This window comes from Hyperolius riggenbachi, chromosome 7, assembly GCF_040937935.1.
Source record: "Hyperolius riggenbachi isolate aHypRig1 chromosome 7, aHypRig1.pri, whole genome shotgun sequence".
In the NCBI taxonomy this organism is placed as follows: Eukaryota; Metazoa; Chordata; class Amphibia; order Anura; family Hyperoliidae; genus Hyperolius; species Hyperolius riggenbachi.
The window spans coordinates 79,704,076-79,716,078 of NC_090652.1; the positions used below are offsets into that span (position 1 = coordinate 79,704,076).

The following is a 12,003-nucleotide window of genomic DNA, read 5'->3' on the forward strand; positions in this document are numbered from 1 at the left end:
GGGGCCATGAGAAGAACAGGAAGGCTATACGACCCAGAGCCTTCCCCCTCCTTAGGGAGGTGTCTGTATGTTTTGTTCTTTTGGCTTCCCATTAGCTTTAAGTATATTTTGGTACAAGTTTGCTTTAAAAGATCAATAGAGAAGCTTGAAAGATACAAGAGTTCTATAATGTGCAATATTTTCCTGAACATATTTGTGATTGTGCACATTTCACCAGTGACGTAGCAATAGGGGGTGCAGAGGTAGCGACTACACCAACTACAGAGGGGCCCTCCTTCTTCCATCTTATCATTTTTACATTGGTGCTATGCTGGTAATGTGCATTGCACAGTGGTAAGCCTTAACACACTGTTTAACTTTAAATACACCTCTGACACTGCAGTTGTCCTTGGTAGGATTTGAAGCTCCATATCAATAGAGGGCATGGGGCCCCATGTAAAACTCGCTCTGGAGCCCCAAGCTCCTTACTTACGCCACTGCTTTTCACTGAAGGATAAACTCTGATTATGTGTATGTTCAGTTTATATTAGAGACTCTGTATAAGAAAAAAAAATGCCCCTGGGGGGTACTCACCTCGGTAGGGGGAAGCCACTGGATCCTATAGAGGCAACCCCCGTCGTCCTCCGTCCCACTGTGGTCTCGGTCTGCCCCTCAGGCTGTTCAATACTTACCTTCCCTGGATCCAGCGGGGGGGCTGTTGCGGCTCTCCGCTCGGAAATGGCCGATCCCAGTCGGGGTCTGCTCTACTCTCCAGGCACAGGAAACTTGCGCCTGTGCAGTAGAGCGGACCTGACTGGGATCAGCTATTTCCGCCTATTTTGAGCCGAGAGCCATTACTGGGCCTGCGCTGGGGCCGGGAAGGTAAATATTAACATCCCTGCCATTCGGAGAGCTGTATCGCTGCCGCCGTGGGACACAGGAGGACGGGAGAAGCCTCGATAGGATCTTGAGGCTTCCCCCTCCTAAGGTGAGTACCCCCCAGGGGCGTTTTTTCATTAAACAGATTTTCTTTAAACTTATTCAGTGGGTACCGTAAGGGCCCTTTTTACACTGGCAGGTCAAACCTGCATTGCGTTACCCTGTTTTGCTGCAAGAGCAATGAAAGTTTATGGAGACTTTCACACTTATTGTGGACGCCTGCGGTGCATAGGAAGTATCCAAACCAACGCCAGGGCTGAAGCGCGTAATGGGGAACTGCAAGTCTATGGGCTGAACTCTTGCAATGGACAGAAGGAAAACATAGAGAAATGCACCCTTTATGTGTTTAGAGAGTTTAACCTGCCTAATTCCCCCCTCATCTGTGACTAATCACAACTATTATGGGAATCCCTCAGTTGTGTCAGCTGGCTGCCTCGGCAGAGCTGTTAATTAGTAAACACAGGATGTTAACCCTGTGTCTGCTTCCATGAAAGCCAGAAGTAGACACACTGCAGATTCATTTCAGCCTTTGTATCAGCTGTAACAAAGAAATGTTTTTTTGTATAGGTTAATATGCTGTTGCTTATCTTTTTAGAGCATAGCGGAAGTTCTGAGTTCAGGTCCGCTTTGGTACTTTTGTGTATGAAATGTTCCTGTTTGCTGGGAGTGGAGGACGACCTATTTCTCCTTTTTTGTTATAAGCTCACGAAAGACCTCAAGATCCATTCAGCCCTTTGATCTCTACAGCCTGGGTATGGTGGAGACTGGCCAGCATCCACAGGAGGCCAGTGATGGGCATGAGTCCCTCTAATGGGTTAACCTTTCCAGTGACATATTTCACCAAACAATGACGGTTTTGCGGTGGGCGCATTATTAAAGCGGTTCTGATGGGACGGTGTTGGTCACAGCCCATCGGCTGCCAAGTGGATGACAGCACTCTTAATTTAGGACGAGGTCCCATTGTTTGACCGGTACGAGCGCTGAGGTGGGGAGCAGAAGGAATTCCAGCAATATGAGCTCACGCCGGAGAGATGACCCATTTCTGTAGCAATTCCTGGGCTCCCGGCTCATGTGCCGTAATTAAATCCCTCAGACAGACTGAGCAGGAAAAGAACTTCCGTTTGGTCTCGGTGGGCCAAATTTACAGGGCGAGATAATGTTAGTCTGCTGCAATGAAAATGACTTTATTAGCGGTAGGAGGGGCTTGGATTAGCTATGCTGCAATTATGCCAGGACATAAAGCCGAACTTCAGGCACTAATGTAAATAGACCGTCTGGCAGAATATCAAAACCCTACATTTTTTTAATTATTATTTTTTAACAGTTGGTCATGTGACGCATTACAGCAGGAGGCTCAGTGCACGGGACTGCAGATGTCTGACTCTGCGGCATCTTTCTGCTCAAACTGCAAGGTGGCAGAGCATTGACAGAGGTGCCTGAGAATACAGACTCTAGTGCTGGAGAGACACACACCCACACACCCACACCCACACACAAACATACAGAGAGACAGAAACACACAAACCTACAGAGAGACAGAAACACACACACAGAGAAACACAGAGAGACACACACACACACACACACACACACACACACACACACACACACACACACACACACACACACACACACACACACACAAACACACAAACACACAAACACACAAACACACAGAAACACACACACACACACAGAAACACACACACACACAGAAACACACACACACACAGAAACACACACACACACAGAAACACACACACACACACACACACACACACACACACACACACACACAGAAACACACACACACACACACACACAAACACACACACACACACACACACAAACACACACACACACACAGAGACTGAAACACACACACATACACATAGTGGCAGAAACACACACAGAGACTGAAACACACACACATACACATAGTGGCAGAAACACACACAGAGACTGAAACACACACACATACACATAGTGGCAGAAACGCACACAGAGACAAAAATACACACAAAGACACACACATACATATACAGGGAGCCGGAAACACATACAACACAGAGACAGAAATACACACGCACACACACAAAAACAGTACACTATCTTCTTAAATGATCTGTTATAAAACAATTGCAAAATAATCCTTGAATGCTTTAAAACATTCAATTAGTTCAAATTTTTCCAGCTCCTCTATTCGATCAGACTATCATATTTGATCAATAATGACAGAAGTGAATTGCTTGTTCTTAACGTGAACCTGAAGAGAAACTAAACAGATGAGATAAAGCGGGCCAAAAATGAGCTCTTGGACCAAGTTGCAGGCCAACCTCAATGTCTAGTGGCCACCTCTCTCCCTTATAAGGTTCCCTGGTGTCTAACAGCCCCCTCCATCCCCTATACAGTTCCCTGATGTTTAGTGGTCCTCTCTGTTATACAATTCCCTGATGTTTAGTGGTCCTCTCTGTTATACAATTCCCTGATGTTTAGTGGTCCTCTCTGTTATACAATTCCCTGATGTTTAGTGGTCCTCTCTGTTATACAATTCCCTGATGTTTAGTGGTCCTCTCTGTTATACAATTCCCTGATGTTTAGTGATCCTCTCTGTTATACAATTCCCTGATGTTTAGTGGTCCTCCCTCCCCATACAGTTTCCTGGTGTCTACTGCCTCCCCTTCCCCTATACAGTTCCCTGGTGTCTAGTGGCCCCCTTCCCTCTCCTATACAATTCCCTGGTATCTAGTGCTTTCCCCTCCCCATATGGCTTGCCTAGTTAGCTAGGGCTTAACCTACAATATAGCTTCTCTGGTGGTCTAGAGTGGGCCAAACATAATGCAAAGTGGGGAAACCACCTGATGGTCAAATCTGATGGCTCAGAGGGCCAGATTTGGCCCACGGGCCGGAGTTTGACATGTATGCTAAAGGTACCCATACGACTAGCGATTTTGGCATCCGATCAACCAATAGACAGATCTCTCTCTGATCGGAGAGACTTGGTTTGCTGTCATAAACCCCAGGCCAATTCCCGATGGATTTCAGAATGAAATCTGTTACTGTCTCATGTCATGCTTTTTCTCTAGCCTTGCTGATATGTTTGTTACAGGCGGAACGATTTCATGGTCTTGTACACAGTTGCTTCTTACACTACTGGAAACCATTGTTCGTTATTGCTTTGCCTATGCACAGGTGTCCCTCAGTGTCCGTGTTGGTCTTTGAACATGTGAGGCCCTATCTAGCCTGTTTAGACTTTTAATACGGCTTGCCGATGCCTAAATCATTTCAGCAGCACATGGCTACTTGATATTATCTGGGGTGGGAGGTGGCACACATGGATATACATGCCCACCTAAAAATATCGGGGGTAGGAAGGGGTACACATGACTACCGGGGGGGGGGGGGGGGGGGGAGATTGGTGGTGTCGGTGGGGGACCCCCAGATCAACATTTCACATCTGGGACCAGAGCTCTGCAGCTATGCTTCTACTGAAATGACTTAGGCATCCAAATTTGAGTTTTCTTGGTTGCCTCAGGTTTACTTTAAATGACTGCATCCATCTGCTCTTGGTCCGGCCCTTCTGTCCAATTTAATAACCCATAGTGGCCCACAATTCAAAAAGTTTGCCCGCCCTCTGGGTGAGGGCTCTTTCACATTAGGCAACGCGTGCAAGAACCCAATTTCCTGCATGCCTTATGTGAAGTGGGAAGTTGCGGTGCGACACTGATTAGCAGCTGTAGTTCTAGTTAACCCGACGGGAAAACGCCGGCGCCGGACGATTTAAAAGCTTCCGGGTGCGTCAAACCTCAACGCACCAAAACGCAGCGTTAGATGTGAAAGGTAAAATTAAAGTCTATGGACTTTCATTTTACCTTGGTTAACGTAATCTATTGCCATTGCGTCAAAACGCCGAAAACCAGCTCAGATGTGAAAGAGCCCTAAGCCTCCAATTGCTATTGTAGTTTATTACTAGAGTTTGCTCCTGCTTGTCCTTCCCCTCTCCAAAGGGCAAGACTGGCTGCTTGGTGAAGAGCTGAGCAGCTTAATGTGCAGGGATCATTGGAAACAATCACGATGGATTGTTTTGGGGGACTCTTGTTAGAGGTTTGTACTGGGCCTTGCTTTTCTTCACCCCTTTCTTACAAGCTATGTTTATGTATGATATCTCTATTACTGTCTGTTAGCTGATGGGATTCTCCCCAGCATGCTGCTGTCAGTACTGAGTATTTGTAGTTTCTCCATCTCATATTCTCCCATGTGTACCTCTTTCTTGCAGTTGTGGCTTTCCTGGTGGCGTTTCATCAGAACAAGCAGCTGATTGGGGAGAAGGGCCTGCTGCCATGCAAGCAGTACCTGGAGAACATCTGGCAGTACTTTGGAGGCAAGGTCCATGTGGAGGCCGTCAGCTATGCACCCACCGTCCTCTGGCTCCTAGACTGGTCTCATATGGATACTCACCTGGATAACATCGCTCTGGCTGGGCTCGCCATCTCAGGTTTCATCATATTTACTGGATGTGCCAACATGATCCTGATGGCGGCTCTGTGGATTCTCTACCACTCCTTGGTGGCAGTGGGACAGAGATGGTGAGTTCATCATCCAACTAGGGGCACTACCGATTCTTGTGTTTGTAGTGGAATGTGTTTCTTCAAAGAGAACCTGGTTATCATGAGACTAAAGATAGCCATGCATGTGCTGAAAGCAGGCCACTCTGCCTTTGTTTTCTAGGCTCTCTTAAGTTGACATGCAGACCATTGAATATCAGTATCAGATACACCAAAGGTCCATGTCCACCCACATGCATGACATTAGCTGAAAACCTTGGAAACTGTATAAAACCCACATAGGTGCTTCTTGCTTGTTTGCTTGCCACAATAAGACACTTATGGTAAATTGACCTGTAGAAGCGAGATTCAGCCTGTGAAACGTGTCTGTAGTGTTTCCAATAAATGTATTTTCAAGCTGTGCTATCAGTTGGCTTCCTTAAGGTGGGCCAACCTTCAAGGACCACTATCATGAAGATTGTAAAATACAGGTGTACAAGTGCAAATTAGAAGTTTCTTCCAGAGTAAAATGAGCCATAAATTACATTTCTCTACTATATTGCTGTCACGTACAGTAAGTAGCAGAAATCTGACCGGTTTTGGACTAGTCCATTTCCTCATCGGGAATCCTCAGGAATTTCTTTATTTTGAAAAGTATTTTATGAATGGCATTTGCTCTGTCCAACTGCCAAATCAGTGTGCAGGGAGGCTGGCCAGCATCTTTGTAGGAATGCTTTTCAGGGAAGGTGTTAAAAAAGAATAAAGGCTATGCTAAAAATCCCCCATGCAGAAAACGACTAGTCCAAAACCTGTCAGTTCTGTCAGATTTCTACTACTTACTGTATGTGAGAGCAACATAGGAGAAAAGTAATGTGTCGAATCTTTCTCTGGACGACATGTACTTCTTATTTGTATGTGTAGATATGTATTTTAAATGTACAATTTTCGCTATAGTGGTCCTTTAATGTTTTTAAAGGACACCTGAACAGAGAGGGATATGAAGGCGCATGTCCACCGCCCATGCAGAGCGATAGCAATTGCCCAACTGGTTGATGGAAGCGGCTGACAGTTGTTGAATTCACCACCTTCATTTGCTTTTGGAAAAGCAGCCTAAGGCCCCGTTCACACTTGCGGTTTAGTAAAAACCGCACCGGATGTCCGGACCGCACCGTATCCGGACCGGACCTGATCCGTACGGTTCCTATCCGGATCCGGTCCGTTTGCATCCGGTTTCCGTGCGGTGTGAACACGGTTGCGGTCCGGATCCGGTTTCTTAAGGAGATAACATCCTTTTAATTACCTGGGGTCTGGGAGGTCAGCAGAAGGGTCTGGGGTCATTGTTGGAGACAGGTGGACGTGTGGAGACCATCCGTGGATACAGAGACTGCAGTTGGGACCATGGATCCAGGCATTTTTTACTCGTAAACCTGGGAATTCTCTCTGTTGTTCGCCTCCTTCAGACATATCAGACATGTTGCTGGCAAAAAGAGCTCCAGCATGAAATCGCTGCTGCCCCACTCTTCGCTGGGCCCATGTGGTCCCCATCCAAAATGCATAGGAAGAGGGGTAGAACGTCCGGTTTTTGTAGCCAGTGTGTTGTGCGCTCTCCGGCTCTCATTGCTTTGTATTGGCCGGATGGTGCAGTCCGGCTCCGCTCCGGATACGGCTGCCGGAGGAGCCGGACCAAAAAATAGCGCATGTTGGAACGGACGCCGGAGTCCGGATCCGGCCCGGATCCGGTCCGGCTCCGGTCCGGCAGAACGGACGCATGTGAACGGACGCATAGGCTTTCATTGCCATGCCGTGCGTCCGTTCCGTCCGTTCTGAAAGCGGTCCGGCTCCGGCACGGCGATTCCGGACGGCCACCGCTAATGTGAACCGGGCCTAAATCCTTTACTTTTTTTAATGCACATCAGTGATCATGTGACCGCTACTGTGACTTGCGGCCTGACAATAATGGTTTGGCATTCTCCTGTGCAAGCGTGGCGAGGATTCTAGTCCAAACTCCTCCCCCTTTTTCCACTGGCTGCTTTATTGACACCTATCAGCAGGGCTGTGGAGTCGGAGTCGTTTATTTCATAAACTGAGGAGTCGAGAGTCGGAGTCGTATGATTTTTGTACAAAATCCACGGCCCTGTTAAAGAGACTCTGTAACATTAAAAAGATCCCCTGGGGGGTACTCACCTCGGGTGGGGGAAGCCTCCGGATCCTAATGAGGCTTCTCACGCCGTCCTCTGTCCCACGGGGGTCTCGCCGCAGCCCTCCGAACAGCCGGCGACTGTGCCGACTGTCAGTTCAATATTTACCTTTGCTGGCTCCAGCGGGGGCGCTGTGGTGGCTTTCCGTTCCGAACTACACAGAAATACCCGATCTCATTCGGGTCCGCTCTACTGCACAGGCGCCGGAAACTTGCGCCTGCGCAGTAGAGCAGATCCGACGTCGATCGGGTATTTCCGTGTAGTTCAGAGCCGACAGCCGTCAGAGCGCCTGCGCAGGAGCCAGGAAGGTAAATATTGACGTCACCGCTGCACGGACTCCACGGAGGGCTGCAGCGAGACCCCTGACGGATGGAGGACGGCGTGGGAAGCCTCATTAGGACCCGGAGGCTTCCCCCACCCGAGGTGAGTACCCCCCAGGGGATCTTTTCATGTTACAGATCCTCTTTAAGTATTAGACTAAGGAGTCGGAGCCATTTTGGGTACCCGGAGTCGGAGTTGAAGTCGTGGTTTCATATACCAAGGAGTTGGAGTCAGAGTTGGAGTCAGAAGATTTTTGTACCGACTCCACAGCCCTGCCTATAAGAGCAGGGTTTGAGCATCAGGCTGTTGGTGCTCCCCCATCCTGTCTGCTTATTGGAAGGAGTTCTTCAGCCTTGCTTCCCCTCCAGAAGTGGATTAAGATACAATGGGGCCCTAGGCAAGGTAGTTCTTCAGCTTACCAAAAAAGACTTCTGGTCTTTTTGGTAAGCTGAAGTGGAGAGTGGTCACAGAAGGTGGCTGGTGGGCCCCTTGACACCCACTAGGCCCCAAGCACCTGCATAGGTTTGCTGTTGGATGATCCTGCTCTGCTCCCCACACAAAACTCCGTATAGGGCAGGGATTAAATCCATCCAAGCTCAGTGACAGTCACATGACTAGTGATGCGTACATCACAATGAATATATTTAGGGCAAGTTTTACATTCGTAAGCACCTCTACTTCTATAATGTGGCGTAGTGGTTAGCGCTCTCACCTTGCAGTGCGGGGTCCCTGGTTCAAATCCCAGCCAGGTCAACATCTGCAAGGAGTTTGTATGTTCTCCCCATGGCTGTGTGGGTTTCATCCGGGCACTCCGGTTTCCTCCCACATCCCAAAAACATAAGGATAGGGTAACTGGCTTCCCTCTAAAAAATTGGCCCTAAACTGCAACACATACACTACACAATACATACATAGACATAGGACTATGGTAGGGAATTAGATTGTGAGCTCCTCTGAGGGACAGTTAGTGACCAGACGATATACTCTGTACAGCACTGCGGAAGATGTTGGCGCTATAAAAATACTAAATATTAATAATAATAATAATTAAAGAAATCCTGTAACGAAAAAAACCTCCCTTGTGGGGTACTCACTTCGGGTGAGGGAAGCCTCTGGATTCTATTGAGGCTTCCCCCGTCCTCCTCTGTCCCACTGCGGCAGCGATAAAGCTCCCCGAACAGCGGCGATGTAAATATTTACCTTCCCGGCTCCAGCGCAGGCGCAGTATCGGCTCTCCGCCTCGGAGATAGGCGGAAATAGCCGATCGCTGCCGGGCCACTATACTGCGCAGGCGCAGTAGAGCAGACCCGACTGGGATCGGCTATTTTTGCCTATCTCCGAGGCGGAGAGCCGATACTGCGCCCCCGCTGGAGCCAGGAAAGGTAAATAAATCAGCGCTTATCAGCGCTTGTCAGGCTTGTCGAGGGAGGATTCCGGGACACTTCGGGGGAGCCAGCGCTGGACTGCCTGCAGCTGTAAGGGTAGGGGAAGCCTCATTGGGACCCTGAGGCTTCCCCCTCCCGAGGTGAGTACCGCCCACGGGGAACTTTTTTTGTTACAGGTTCTCTTTAAGTGGTGCAGGAGGCGGTACTAATTTGATTAAAAAAAAATTGCTTTGACACAAAATAATCTGTAGCACTGATATATGTTTTCAGCAAATTTAACAAGAGAGGAAATACACTTTATAAGAAAAAAAACAAACAAAAAAAAAAAGAACAAAAAAACTCGTATAAAAATGGGGGGGAAGTCATCACGGATGTTTTCCCTTTGTTCATGCTAGTCAAAATGTATATATGGAACACAAGTATAGCAATTACTATGATTTTTCCATAGGAAACCATTCTTTAGTTTATGTGAAGTTTGTGTTTTATTTTCTTTATAGGTCAGTGCTTTTATGCTTTATTTTCATATGTGATTGTTTTTAGAATTTCTTTTGACACAATTCAAAACCTTTGGTCTAGAGACCCCCGAATTGCAAATGCAGAGCAATGCTGTGTGGCCACTGAAGACGGCCAATCACGGAGCATCTTTTTATTAGCCGGACAAAAGACTATTGAAAGCCAAATGGCAGCTTTCAGTTATTGCACGGCGTTGCTCTTTGCACTTTTACTAAAAAAAGCCCAGACTCCCCATTTCACCTGTTACTGTGCTGCAGCCGCTGCTGGTGAGGCCATCTGCAAACCAGCAGGTATAGTGTGCAGCGAGAGCAGCTGGCACATAGAGGCCAGTGGAGCAAGGAGCCCTGGCCAGCACTAACGCTCTGCACACTCTGTGACGAGGCCTATATCAGCAGAAAGTTCATGTCTCTCTACGTCCTCCCCCCCCCCCCATTGGAGGAGGAAAACTAAATGAAATCTTCTCATTGCTCGTGCTCACTGGTGTGTGGTCACGCCTTTCATTACATGCTGTGAATGGATCAGTGGTGGGGAGCGCACATTATTATTGTGCATGCACTGTAACAACATCTCCATGACGGGCTGTTTTATCAGACCCGGCCTAGCACAGAGATTACCCCCCCCCCCCCTTCCGTCTATGAAGTAATAGGCCGCTCCCTCTGCAGTACACAGTGCTGACTGACACCTAAGTGAGCTCACCTGCCTGCCCGAAGAGGCCTCTTATTGCTTTTGCTGGACCGCCTCATTGCCCTCCTTATTGGTTTTGCCAAGGCACGCTCGGATGGCCACAGCTGTGCTACAGACGCTCCTGTTTTCTGTCACTTTGAAGAGAAGTTTTTTTGTAGAAAACCTTAAAGAGAACCAGGAATTGTCAGGCATTTGCAGAAAAACCGAGTCCCTACGTCTATAGTACACCTACCTCATCTGGCATTTGAAATACTGGAAAGCCTCGTATGCATGAGGGGCAAAAATCATTTGAAATCAACAACTTATCGTTCAGATGTCGAGCAGTAAAGAGTCAACTGAGATGAAATAAGTGATCCATGATGATTCCTTTATACCGCCAAGGAACGGCATGACGGATCACGTCGGCAGATGAGCATTCGTAGTCAGCAAAGAGGGGAGGGGAGCCTCAATAGGATCCTCAGGATTCCCTCTCTTAAGGTAAGTATATAATTTTTGTACCCAAACTTTGGCTCTCAGCGATGGGGGCACGCGTGGCCAGGCTGTACATGCACCAACTGGCCCCAGACCAATGGACTTACCAGAGCCGGTTGTGGACTAACTGGGAGGTGACGGAGGACAGCGAGGGAGCGGTCAGGCTGCAGGGGGCTGGAGGAAGCCCAAGGTATGTATACATTTTCTATCCTGCCCCATCTCAGGCTGGATATTGTAATGGTTAAGGGCTCCACCTCTGACACAGGAGACCAGGGTTTGAATCTCAGCTTTGCCTGTTCAGCAAGCCAGCACCTATACAGTAGAAGACCTTAGGCAAGTCTCCCTAACACTGCTACTGCCTATAGAGCGTGTCCTTGTGGCTGCAGCTCTGGCGCTTTGAGTCCACCAGGAGAAAGGCACAATATAAATGTTCTGTGTTTGTTTTTGTTTGTGGTACTTTAAAGCGGGACTTGAACTCGGAACTTCCTCTCTGCTCTAAAAGATACACAACAGCATAATAACCTTCAAACAAAAAACATTTATTTGCTACAGCTGATACAAGTCCTAAAATAAGTCTGCACTGTTTCTACTTCCTGATTCATGGAAGCAGACATATTGTTAACAACCTGTGCTTTCAAATGAGCTTATCTGCCATCACTGCCACTGGCAGTCATGTGACACAGGAAGAGATCAAATTACAATTTGTGATTAGACACAAATGAGGGGGAATTAGAAAGACAAAACTCTCTAAATGCATAAAGGGTGCATTTCTCTAGGTTTGCCTTCTGTCCTGTGCAAGGGTTCAAGGGACTCCGGACAGTGACTGTGGGTATGCCTTTAAGCATACCCACAACTAATTAATTATAACCTCACACCTACCGGCATGATGTTTGTAATTATATCCCCCTGGGTTCCTTGTATTTCATTGCATTGCACTGAATGGAGCTGCCGACACTGGGGAAAGTGTCG

General features: G+C 47.7%; 1 protein-coding gene across 4 annotated transcripts in view; it reads left to right on the forward strand.

Annotated features, from left to right (window-relative positions):
- The window catches only part of LMF1 (lipase maturation factor 1), a 716,474-nt gene that overhangs the window by 27,040 nt on the left and 677,431 nt on the right, over positions 1-12,003 (forward strand). For all 4 annotated transcript variants that reach the window (XM_068244158.1, XM_068244160.1, XM_068244159.1 and 1 more), the window contains exon 2: positions 5,195-5,504. In XM_068244158.1, the coding sequence (XP_068100259.1) occupies positions 5,195-5,504 (310 nt within the window). The remainder of the gene's footprint in view (positions 1-5,194; positions 5,505-12,003) is intronic.